At 48.9% G+C, this 12896-nt stretch overlaps 1 protein-coding gene across 2 annotated transcripts in view; it reads right to left on the bottom strand.

Annotated features, from left to right (window-relative positions):
* DAGLB (diacylglycerol lipase beta) overlaps positions 1-12896 on the bottom strand; it is a 128939-nt gene that overhangs the window by 48273 nt on the left and 67770 nt on the right. For both annotated transcript variants that reach the window (XM_063934464.1, XM_063934463.1), the window contains exons 4-5: positions 6966-7227; positions 5842-5964 (exon numbers count right to left, since the gene is read on the bottom strand). In XM_063934464.1, the coding sequence (XP_063790534.1) occupies positions 5842-5964; positions 6966-7227 (385 nt within the window). The remainder of the gene's footprint in view (positions 1-5841; positions 5965-6965; positions 7228-12896) is intronic.

The following is a 12896-nucleotide window of genomic DNA, read 5'->3' as shown; positions in this document are numbered from 1 at the left end:
ACCACAATATAGTGTGGAATAATACCCCTTCCCTTGTTGTAGGAGGGGTACTTTGATTATCACCTGCTGGGAATACAGCCTGTGAATTTTTTTCCAATACTGCCTCCCTGTCGGAGGGAGACGTTGGTAAAGCAGACTTCAGGAACTTGTGAGGGGAAGACGTCTCGAATTTCCAATGTACACCTGGGATACTACGTGTAGGCTCCAGGAGTCCACTTGCGAGTGAGCCCACTGCGTGCTGAAACTCTTGAGATGACCCCCCACCGCACCTGAGTCCGGTGGTATGGCCCCAGCGTCATGCTGCGGACTTGGCAGAAGCTGTGGAGGACTTCTGTTCCTGAGAATGGGCTGCCTGCTGCAGTCTTCTTCCCTTTCCTCTAACCCTGGGCAGATATGACTGGCCTTTTGCCCGCCTGCCTTTATGGGTACGAAAGGACTGAGACTGAAAAGACTGTGTCCTTTTCTGCTGAGATGTGACTTGGGGTAACAAAAGTGGATTTTCCAGCTGTTGCCATGGCCACCAGGTCCGATGGACCGCCCCTTTATACGGCAATACTTCCATGTGCCGTCTGGAATCTGCATCACCTGACCACTGTCGTGTCTATAAACATCGTCTGGCAGATATGGACATCACATCTACTCTTGATGCCAGAATGCAAATATCCCTCTGCGCATGTCGCATATATAGAAATGCATCCTTAAAATGCTCTATAGTCAATAAAATATTGTTCCTGTCAAGGGTATCAATATTTTCAGTCAGGAAATCCGACCAAGCCCCCCCAGCGCTGCACATCCAGGCTGAGGCGATTGCTGGTCGTAGTATAACACCAGTATGTGTGTATATACTTTTTAGGATATTTTTCAGCTTCCTATCAGCTGGCTCTTTGACGGTAACGCCACTTGTTTTTATAAGCGTGCGAGCGCCTTATCCACCCTAAGGTGTGTTTCCCAACTCGCCCTCACTTCTGGCGGGAAAGGGTATACCTCCAATAATTTTCTATCGGAAGAAACCCACGTATCATCACACACTTTAATTTATCTGATTCAGGAAAAACTACAAGTAGATTATTCCCACCCTACATAATACCCTTATTTGTGGTACTTGTAGTATCAGAAATATGTAACACCTCCTTCATTGCCCTTAACATGTAACGTGTGGCCCTAAAGGAAAATACGTTTGTTTCTTCACCGTCGACACTGAAGTCAGTGTCCGTGTCTGTGTCTGTGTCGACCAACTGAGGTAAATGGGCGTTTTTACAAGCCCCTGACGGTGTCTGAGACGCCTGGACAGGTACTAATTTGTTTGCCGGCCGTCTCATGTCGTCAACCGACCTTGCATCGTGTTGACATTATCACGTAATTCCTAAATAAGCCATCCATTCCGGTGTCGACTCCCTAGAGAGTGACATCACCAATACAGGCAATTTGCTCCGCCTCCTCACCAACATCGTCCTCCTACATGTCGACACACACGTACCGACACACAGCACACACACAGGGAATGCTCTGATAGAGGACAGGACCCCACTAGCCCTTTGGGGAGACAGAGGGAGAGAGTTTGCCAGCACACACCAAAAACGCTATAATTATACAGGGACAACCCCTTATACAAGTGTTTTCCCTTATAGCATTTTCACCTATGTAATCATATCGCCAAATAAGTGCCCCCCCTCTCTGTTTTAACCCTGTTTCTGTAGTGCAGTGCAGGGGAGAGCCTGGGAGCCTTCCTCACAGCAGAGCTGAGCAGGAAAATGGCGCCGTGTGCTGAGGAGAATAGGCCCCGCCCCCTAAAACGGCGGGCTCTTCTCCCGGAGTTTGTGAGATCTGGCAGGGGTTAAATACATCCATATAGCCTCAAGGGCTATATGTGATGTATTTTAGCCATAAAAAAGGTATAATACATTGCTGCCCAGGGCGCCCCCCCCCCAGCGCCCTGCACCCTCAGTGACCGCTGGTATGAAGTGTGCTGACAACAATGGCGCACAGCTGCAGTGCTGTGCGCTACCTTATGAAGACTGAAAGTCTTCTGCCGCCTGTTTCTGGACCTCTTCAACTTCGGCATCTGCAAGGGGGGTCGGCGGCACGGCTCCGGGACGAACCCCAGGGTGAGACCTGTGTTCCGACTCCCTCTGGAGCTAATGGTGTCCAGTAGCCTAAGAAGCAAATCCATCCTGCACGCAGGTGAGTTTACTTCTCTCCCCTAAGTCCCTCGTAGCAGTGAGCCTGTTGCCAGCAGGACTCTCTGAAAATAAAAAACCTAACTTAACTTTTATTCTAAGCAGCTCAGGAGAGCCACCTAGATTGCACCCTTCTCGGCCGGGCACAAAAATCTAACTGAGGCTTGGAGGAGGGTCATAGGGGGAGGAGCCAGTGCACACCACCTGATCCTAAAGCTTTTATTATTGTGCCCTGTCTCCTGCGGAGCCGCTAAACCCCATGGTCCTGACGGAGTCCCCAGCATCCACTTAGGACGTTAGAGAAATAGCATGGGTCATCCAGCAACCCGCAATGACCGGTTTTTGTGAAAGGCCAGCTGCAGTGTATAAATATTTTAGGGTAGTCTCTATCTTTAGATCCCCAGGATCCTTCATAGTAAAGGAGCACAGGGCAGGCACCACCGCCTTCTTAGACAGGCGAGAGACTGAGACATCCACCGCAGGGGGTTCCTCCCAAACTTTTCTACCTTGAATTTTTTGTCTGGATTTTACCAGGCCTGTTTGAATAAGTCATCTAACTCTGGAGAAATAGGGAAAGTGACATTGTGCTTGTTTTGGACAAAGAAAAACGACTGCTGTGATGCAGCGTCCTCTAGAGCGAGCTTTAACCTTGTCCCTTATAGCCAAAATGAGGGGTTCAATACCCTGAGTAGAATCTGGATCCAGGTCATCACTATCACCTTGAATATCATCATCTGAATCTGATAGCAAAGCAGGTAAACCACGCTTCTGTGGACCTGCATGAGAGAGGGGGGTGGCTGCGCATCTGCCCTAGCAGCTAAATCTGCCACAGCTTGTTGCAGTAGTTGAGTCTTCTGCACATTAGCTGTGAGCTGAGAAGACATCTCTGACAGCATAATCTTAAGAGACCCTAACCAGTGGGGCTCTGGACCCCCTTCACTGATTTGTGAATATTGACTGCATTGTTCACAGGAAACAGAATCATTAGATAATGGAGAGAATCTGGTGTGATATACACTGCACAGCTTGTGTTTACCCATATTTCACAGTAAGCACAATAACATACACACAGACAGTTATAGTGCAAGCCTGCCCTACTGTATGTGAGAGGAGACAAAGATGAGAGAGGACACCAGCACACCCCGAGCTGCACAGCCCCAGTGAGACTGTCAGCTTTCTAAACACAGTAAACACTAACAATTTAAGTCCTACAGAGGATCAGGATAGTGTACAAAAGCAGCTATCCCGCTTTGCTACAACCTGTACCAGTTTTCCAGCGTGTCTTGTGAGTCAGGAAGCGCCGTGTGTGCTGTAGATGGCTGCTGTAAGCAGAGGAAGGCGCCAAAACGCCTAAGGTCCCGCTCTGAGTTAGCTCCGCCCCCCTAATGGCGCCGGATATATAATGAATATTTATACTGGCAAGTCTCCTTCATAGGTCAAAACACACAGGGGATCTTAGCGGGAAGCCCCCCAGGAGGGTCCCGTACGCCGCACCCGTGGTCAGCCACACAGTGAATCGGGGAACCCCCCTAGTGGGGCCCCCGGTTTGAACTCACCACTGATGTTACCTCCAGGCAGCGTTAGCGATGTGCGGAGTGCTGCGGCTGTTCTAGCCAAGGCGCAGTGCCCCGCTGAACAACAGCCCCTCAGGACGGTGGTCCTGCAGCGGGGAAGCGGCTCTGCACTTCGTAAGGCCGGTGACAGTGTCCCCACTAACTCCCATGGCACAGGTATGCTGTTGCCCAGACAGCATACCGAAAATAATAAAGGTTAAAAAGAAATTGAAGAAAACTCTCTGGAGCTGCAGAGATGTGCATCCTCTCCTGAGGGCACTTTTTTCTAAACTGCCTGTGGGAGTGGGCATAGAGGGGAGGAGCCAGCACACCCAGTTGAAGAAATTTAAAGTGCACTGGTTCCTTTGGACCTCATCTATACCCCATCGTACTAGTCTCCCCCAATATCCCTTATGGATGTTAGAGAAATTACAGCAACCCTATATCCAGTGATGAGCATCCTGCACCTATCGAATTTGAAGGCTGCCCTCTACAAACTGGCGTCCGCAGATCTCTCCACAGGTTTTCTGTGCGATGCGGATCTGGTCTCATTGCTGGCCACTTCAGCACAACCCAACGTCTTGCCTTGATCCACTCCTGAGTGCTTTTTGAAGAGTGTTTGGGGTCATCGTCCTGCTGGAAGACCCAAGACTTTCGAAGAAGAGGCAGCTATCTTTTGGCTATTATTGCAGTCCAAAATGGCTCTGAAGTCTACAGATTCATGATTCCATGCAGAGATTCAAGGCAACACAGCAACCACAAAACATCACGAACCTCCTCCATGTTTCACCTTTAGGGAAGACGCTCTTTGGTTTGAAAGCTTAATTTTGTCTTCTTTAAAAATACAGTGATGATGTGCTACCAAAAACTTACTTTTTCTCATCTTTTTACAGTACATTATTTCAGAAGGATTTGGGCACATACATGTGTGTTTTTTGCAAATTCTATTCAGGGTTTCTTATGTCTCTCCCACAGAAGTGGGGCCCTACCATATAAACTTCTATCATTGAGCTGGCCACTGAAAACTTACCTGAAGGTCACCTTTAATCTGTTTGGCAGATGATCTTGGTGATTTCTCCACCATCTGAACAATCCTGCACTGCAAACTTTTATCACGTTTTCTCTTAAGGATGTTGGTTACAATGCAGTGGGCCCTAAACTTCCTAATAAAAGACCGCACTGTGGAAACATGAACATCAAGGTCTCTGAAGATTGTACAAGCTTGGCTTCTGTCTGACTTCCTCACACAATATTTTGCCTTTTTTTTGTTTTCACCATGCTCACTGAGGTACACACAGCAACACAAAACAGGAGAATTACCCGTATATACTCGAGTACAAGTCGACCCGAATATAAGCCGAGGCACCTAATTTTACCACAAAAACCTGGAAAAACTTATTGACTCGAGTATAAGCCTAGGGTGGGAAATGCAGCTCTAGCCGTACACAGCCCTCACACTGCCAGATATGCCCCCACAGTGTCAGATATGCCCCCTCAGTGCCAGATATGCCCCCTCATAGTGCCAGATATGCCCCCTCATAGTGCCAGATATGCCCCCTCATAGTGCCAGATATGCGCCCCCCCCCATCCAAGTGCCAAATATGCTCCCCCAGTGGCAGTTACTTACCTTCCGCCGCTCCCGCGCTGTCTTGTGAAGGAGGGACACGGAGGGCACAGCACGCGCCTCTCCTGTGTCCCTCCTGCGTCTCCGGCGGGTCTGTTAAATGAAGTGCCAGTTCATGAGCCAATCAGAGCTCACGAACGTGTACTTCCTTTAATAGACCCGCCGCTGCCGCCGGAGACGCAGGAGGGACACAGGAGAGGCGCGCGCTGTGCCCTCCGTGTCCCTCCTTCACACTGCACTGCATTGCCCTCCGTGTCCCCTGCACTGACTTGAGTATAAGCCGAGGGGGCTTTTTCAGCACAAAAAAGAGTGCTGAAAAAGTCGGCTTATACTCGAGTATATACGGTAGTCCTTTTGTCTACTAAAACATTTACATGGGAAATACCCATTTCAATTGGTCCAACAACTGTAGGAAATGGACAACCCCATCAATCTACACTTTGTGCATAAGTTACATGGCTACAGCTAACAAGAAACCAAGTCTTACCGTAGAATGTTGTGGAGACTGGGCCACAACTTCATCCGGATCCCGGCTCAACTCTACTTTGTCCTGTTCTTGGTGAAGGAGAGTCAGCCCGGCAGCAATATCACTGGGAACCAAATCTGTGTCCTGAAAGAGATGTGCCAATCATATTAATATTGTGAACAACCACGGTTCAGTCTTCTTTACAATAAGTTTTAGGAAGCCCACAGACATCCAGAAAGTAAGTTAGAGACGCAGGCGAGGCCAAGGAGAGGGGTCAGGGGAGTAGAAATAGATGTCATTGTCATCAACATTAAGATGCTATTGAAGACAGGAAGGAACGTGTAGAGAAAAAAAGAGAAAGACAGTCTCGAGGGACATCAACTGATAAAGGAAATAAGTTAGAGGTAGTGATGGAGAAGGACCGGTTGAAAAGGTAGAAGAAAAAGCAAGAGAGGACAGAATCGTAGAAGTCTACTGAGTGGATGGTACAAATGAGGAGAAGGTAGTAATCAATGTCAACGGCTACAAACTGATAAAGAGGGAGCAGTGACCCTTAACTTGGGAGTCGAAAAGGTCAGAGTTTACAATAGTGTAGGCAGTTTTGGTGGAGCAGAGGGATCAGAAACCAGACGGAAGCCAGTCAAGGAGAGAGTGGGTGGAAAGGAATTGGGCAAGATGGAGATACTGTAGATAATCCTCTCAATGAATTTGGAGGCAATGTAGAGTAAAGACATAGGGCAGTAGAAGGGTGAGCGTAAGCAGCCGGAAAGAGGGAGTGCAGGATGTGTAAGAAAATGAGGTCAAGGGGGCTGGTGGTGGGGAGATGATGATAAGAGGATGTCAACATTATCCTGGCTAGAGAGGGAGAAGGCAGCAAAGGTGGGCTGATCAGAGTGAAAAAAATGGCAACACGCACAATCAGTAATGACAGTAGTTTGTTTACTAATACAGTGTGCCATTACCCATAGCATACAATCAGATATAACTTTGACTGCAGTTTGGAGCACAGAACCAAAATGTTGGTGTGGGCAACAGTGCAATTTTTAGTAAGTGGGATTGAGGGAGAATTACCTGTAAAAAGAAAAAAAAAGCAGGAATGCCGCTTTAAGCATGCTGAAAACTGCATCCAATTGTATGGAGCTTACCGAGAAGTAGGTGCTGAAAAGCTCTGCAATACTGGAGAAAGCCACTCTATTGTCATTGTCATTGCCTATACAGCAGCAGAGCAGTCGGAAGCGAGTCTCCCAAACCCTTGTGGCCGTCTTCTTGATGTTGTACAGCACCTGCTGCGACTGGCTGCTCTCCATATTGTGATCTTCACTCCCCACATAATACAGAGCTTTCTTGTGGCCCATTGGGTCAAAGACGATCACAACAGCAATAGCAGTGAACAGTATGATAGCCCAACTGCAACACAAAGACAAGAGTGACACACTGAGGTTACCTTTCATGGGGTTCATCTCCCAGGTCATTCATATTCTGGTACATGTGCTGTTACCTGCTTCACAGACAGACTGTTTTGTGCTACTGTAACTACTTTAACATGTTCTGCCTTTGAGGACTACCAGTGGCCATGATGATCACAATAAAAATGAGTGGCAATGTGGTGAGTTAGAGGTATATTTACTAAACTGCGGATTCACAGAAGAGGAGATGTTGCCCATAGCAACTAGATTCCAGCTATCTTCTACAAGGTGCTAAAATAGGAATTTGATACCTACCGATAACTCCTTTTCTCGTAGTCCGTAGTGGATACTGGGGTTCTGTACTTTAGTACCGTGGGGTATAGATCGGGTCCACTGGAGCCTGGCACTTTAAAACCTTTAGTGTGTGTATGTGTGGGCTGGCTCCTCCCCTCTATGCCCCTCCTACCAGACTGTCTAGGAAACTGTGCCCGAGGAGACAGACATACCACAAGAAAAGGAATAAATACAACAGCGGTGACGCAACAAGCCAACACACAACCATAACAAAAAAGGAAGGCGCTAACCAGAACAGAGGATAGCAACACCAACCCAACCAGGATAGAACAGCTATCCCAACAACATAACAGGACCGCAATGGCGGACAAACCAAATACTTACACAAGTAAGCAGGAAACGAAGCACTGAGGCAGGCGCCCAGTATCCACTACGGACTACGAGAAAAGGAATTATCGGTAGGTATCAAATTCCTATTTTCTCTAACGTCCTAGTGTATACTGGGGTTCTGTACTTTAGTACCAAGGGGAAGTCCCAAAGCTCCCAAATGGGTGAGAGTGTGCCGAGATGCCTGTAAAACCACCTGACCAAACTGAAGGTCATCCTTGGCCAAGGTGTCGAACCGATAGAATGTCACAAAGGTGTTCGAACCAGACCAAGTAGCAACTCGGCACAACTGTAAGGCCGAGACACCCTGGACAGCTGCCCAGGAAGAGCCCACAGACCTCGCCGAGTGGGCCCGTATAGACATCGGCGAAGGCAGAGCCGCCGAAGTATAGGCCTGTTGAATGGTCAACCCTGAGCCAATGAGCATTTGATTGCTTAGAAGCCGGATGACCAATTTTTGTGGCATCATAAAGGACAAATAGCGAATCAGACTTTCGATGATGAGCCGTGCTGTTGGCCTAAACCTTCAGAGCCCTCAATACATCCAAGGACTCTGGCCCAATGAAAGCATCAGACAACACTGGGACCACAATGGGCTGATTGACATGAAAAGCTGAAACCACCTTTGGCAAAAACTGAGGACGGGTCCTGAGTTCCGCCCTGTCTTCATGAAAAATCAAATAAGGGCTCTTACAGGACAAGGCCCCCAATTCAGAGACACGTCTTGAAGACGCCAATGCCAATAATGTCACCGTTTTCCAGGTGAGAAATTTCAACTCCACCCTATGCAAGGGTTCAAACTGGTCTGATTAAAGAAAGGACAAAACCACTTTGAGATCCCATGGAGCTGTGGGAGATACAAAGGGTGGTTGCATACGAAGTACTCCTTTTAGGAAAGTCTGAACTTCTGGCAACATGGCAAGTTATTTCTGGAAGAAAATATAGAGCGCAGAAATTAGGACTTTGATGGAGCCTAAGCGTAGGCCCATATCCACTCCCGCTTGCAGGAAAAGTAGAAAACTACCAATTCTAAATTCCACGGGAGACACCTTTCTACTTTCACACCAGGAAACATACTTCTTTCTAGATACGTTGATAATGTTTTGACGTTACCATCTTCCTGGCTTGGACCATGGTGGAAATCACCCGGGAGGGAAGATCTTTTCTTGATAGAATCTTCCTCTCAACTTCCAAGCCATCAAACGTAGGCGCTGTAAGTCTGGATAGACGAACTGACTTTGTTGAAGAAGATGCTTTTGGAGCGGAAGAGGCCAGGGATCCTCCAGAATTATGGGTAGGAGGTCAGAGTACCACACCTGTCGACGTCAATCCGAGGCAATTAGAATTGCTTGAACACTTTCCCTTCGTAGTCTTTTTAGAACCCTTGGGATTAGCGGTAGAGGAGGAAACAGGTACACAAACTGGTATCCGCATGGCGTCGTCAGCGCATCCACTGCTACAGCCTGCGGATCCCTCGTTCTGGAACAGTACTGGCCTAGCTTCTTGTTGAAACGAAAAGCCATCAGCTCTATCTGTGGACAGCCCCACCGGTGAATTAGCTGTTGAAACACCTGGGATGTAGGCCCCATTCCCCCAGATGGAGGTTGTGTCTGTTGAGGAAGTCCGCTTCCCAGTTGTCAACACCTGGAATGAATAGGAATGAATATGGCTGAGATGGCTCTTGCGTTGGCCTCCGCCCGGAGGAGGATCTTTGACACTTCTCGCATCGCCGCTCTGCTTTTTGTTCCCCCTTGCCTGTTGTTTATGTACACCACCGCCATGGCATTGTCCAATTGAACCTGGATCGGCCGATCCCTCAGGATATGGGAAGCTTGCAGCAGAGCATTGTAAATTGCCCTGAGTTCCAGGATGTTTATCGGCAGAGCAGATTCCTGAACTGACCATCTTCCCTGGAACTGGGCCCCTTGGGTCACAGCCCCCTCAACCCCGGAGGCTGGCATCTGTAGTGAGTAGAATCCATGAGTAGATATTGAAAGTCCTGCCTTCAACCAGGTGAGGAACTTGCAGCCACCATAATAGAGAGATCCCGGATTTCGGAGATACGGTCACTTCCTGATGCATGTGCAGGTGAGATCCCGACCATTTGTCCAGCTGAAATGGCCGATCATGAAATCTGCCATAATGGATTGCCTCGTAAGCAGCAAGCATATGCAAAGATGAATGGACACCTTGCGAGGATGGAGCACTGAGCGGACCATGCCCTGGATAGCCAAGGTCTTGTCCATTGGAAGAAACACCTTTTGAGACACTGTATCCAGAATCATTCCCGGGAAATTAAGGCGTTGGGTCGGTTCTAGGTGACATTTCTGGAAGTTTAGGATCCACCCATGATCCGTAAGCAGACAAATCGTCATTTCGATGCTGTGCAATAGAAGCTCCCTGGACATTGCCTTTATCAACAGATCGTTCAAGTAGGGGTAAGGGCAAGGCCTGAAACTGGAAATAGCCGTCCAAGATGGCAAATCTGAGGTAAGCCTGATGAGGGGTCCACATGGGGATGTGTAGGTAACCTCCTTGACATCTAGGGATACCAGGAATTCCCCCTCTTCCAGACCGGAGACCACTGCCCGCAGGGATTCCATCTTGAATTTGAACACCCGTAAATACGGGTTTAGAGATTTCAGGTATAAGATGGGTCGCACCGAACCGTCCGGTTTTGGAATGACAAAAAGACTGGAGTAAAAACCCCTGTTGTGTAAGGCAGGAGGTACAGGAACCAACACCCCTGTCCACAAAAGCTTTTGAATGGCCCCATGCAAGGTAACTTTTGCTGCGGGTAAAGCTGGTAAGCCAGATTTGAAAAATCTGTGAGGAGGAAGTTTTGAAATTCCAGCCGGTAGCCTTGGGAAATGAGGTCCCTCACCAAAGAATCCCGGCAGGACTTCGCCCATACGCGAGATGCCCTGGCCCCTGCCTCTGAACCTCGCCACACGAAAGGACTGTAAAGAGAGAGTCATGTGTAAGAACGTCTAGCAGGTGGCGCAGCCGACGGCAGATAGGTAGACTTACCCGCCGTGGCCAGGGAGATCTATTTATTTAATTTGTCCCCAAACAAGGCATCACCCGTAAAGGGAAGATTTTCTACACCCTTTTTGGAATCAGCGTCCGCTGACCATTAACGTAACCATAAAGCCCTGCATGCCGAAACAGCCGTAGCAGTAGTGCGGCCATTTCCCTTACACAATTTCTTTATAGCCTCGCTCATAAAATTAGCAGCCTCCTGTATGTGCTGTAGCAGAGCAATGACCTCTTCCCGGGGCAGAGAATCTAAATTATCAATAACAAAATCAGACCACTTTACCATCGCCCTGGAAATCCACCCACAAACTATTGTGGGGCGCTGTGCTACACCCGCTGCCATATAAATTGCCTTGAGAGTGGTCTCAATTTTACGGTCAGCTGGTTCTTTCAGGGATATAGCCCCTGGTACCGGCAGTACCAATCTCTTAAGACAGTCTGGACACAGACGTGTCAACCGACGGGAGTTTTCCCAGACCTTCCCGTCTTCAGCGGGGAGGGGAAAAGTAGTTAAAAACCTCTGAGAAAGGGGGCGTGGCTTTGGCTACAATATCCTGGTATCCCATCCTGGGTCTCCCCCTGGGCCTGCAAACCGCCCCATTACCTGCAGGACAGTGTGGAGGTGCCCCTGTGTTGCTCTGGGACCCGTCTGTGCTCTATTCGCTGTGGCAGTGCAACTCCAGTGTGCGGGGGTCCGGGGCCTGCTGGACCACGTGAGGCGCTGCCATCCCCGCGCTGAGCGCCTGCACCCGGCTCCCGTCTGAGCGCTGCCTGCGCCGAAATCCGCGGCTTCCCCTCTGCCGTTGCGATCGTAGCAGCCGCTTCTCCCTTGCTCTTGCCGCGGCGCTGTCACGTGACCCGCTGCCGCTCTCCCTGCTCGCTCCGGTGGCCCCAGCCAGCCTATACTCTCCCGCACTGACCTCCTGAACTCTGCTACTGGGGGAAGAGGTACACGGCACAGCTGTGTGATATAAGTGCCTGTGCCCTCCCCACAATATAGTAGCTGTCCTGCCCTGTTCTGTTTCATATAGGGACAGGGAACAATATAAGTGCTGCCCTGCCCTGCTTTGCTCCGCATAGGGACTAGAGATGAGCGGGTTCGGTTCCTCGGAAACCGAACCCCCCCGAACTTCACCCATTTTACACGGGTCCGAGGCATACTTGGATTCTCCCGTATGGCTCGGTTAACCCAAGCGCGCCCGAACGTCATCATCCCGCTGTCGGATTCTCGCGAGATTCGGATTCTATATAAGGAGCCGCGCGTTGCCGCCATTTTTCACTCGTGCATTGGAAATGATAGTGAGAGGACGTGGCTGGCGTCCTCTCACTTTGTTTCAGGGGGCTGCATATCTTTATTCTGGGGACCAGCAGTATTATAGGAGGAGTACAGTGCAGAGTTTTGCTGACCAGTGACCACCAGTATTATACGTTGTCTGCCTGAAAAACGCTCCATATCTGTGCTCAGTGTGCTGCATATATCTGTGCTCACACTGCTTTATTGTGGGGACTGGGGACCAGCAGTATTATATAGGAGGAGTACAGTGCAGAGTTTTGCTGACCAGTGACCACCAGTATTATACGTTGTCTGCCTGAAAAACGCTCCATATCTGTGCTCAGTGTGCTGCATATATCTGTGCTCACACTGCTTTATTGTGGGGACTGGGGACCAGCAGTATTATATAGGAGGAGTACAGTGCAGAGTTTTGCTGACCAGTGACCACCAGTATTATACGTTCTCTGCCTGAAAAACGCTCCATATCTGTGCTGCATTGTAGTATATAGTAGGAGTACAGTGCATAATTTTGCTGACCACCAGTATATAATATATAGGAGTACGGTACAGAAGGCCACTGCTCTACCTACCTCTGTGTCGTCAAGTATACTATCCATCCATACCTGTGGTGCATTTCAGTTTTGCACAGTTTGCTGACCACCAGTATATAATATATA

Source organism: Pseudophryne corroboree, chromosome 7, assembly GCF_028390025.1.
Source record: "Pseudophryne corroboree isolate aPseCor3 chromosome 7, aPseCor3.hap2, whole genome shotgun sequence".
Lineage (NCBI taxonomy): Eukaryota > Metazoa > Chordata > Amphibia > Anura > Myobatrachidae > Pseudophryne > Pseudophryne corroboree.
Note: the sequence above shows the minus strand (reverse complement) of the source record. Positions and strands in the feature narration are given on the sequence as shown.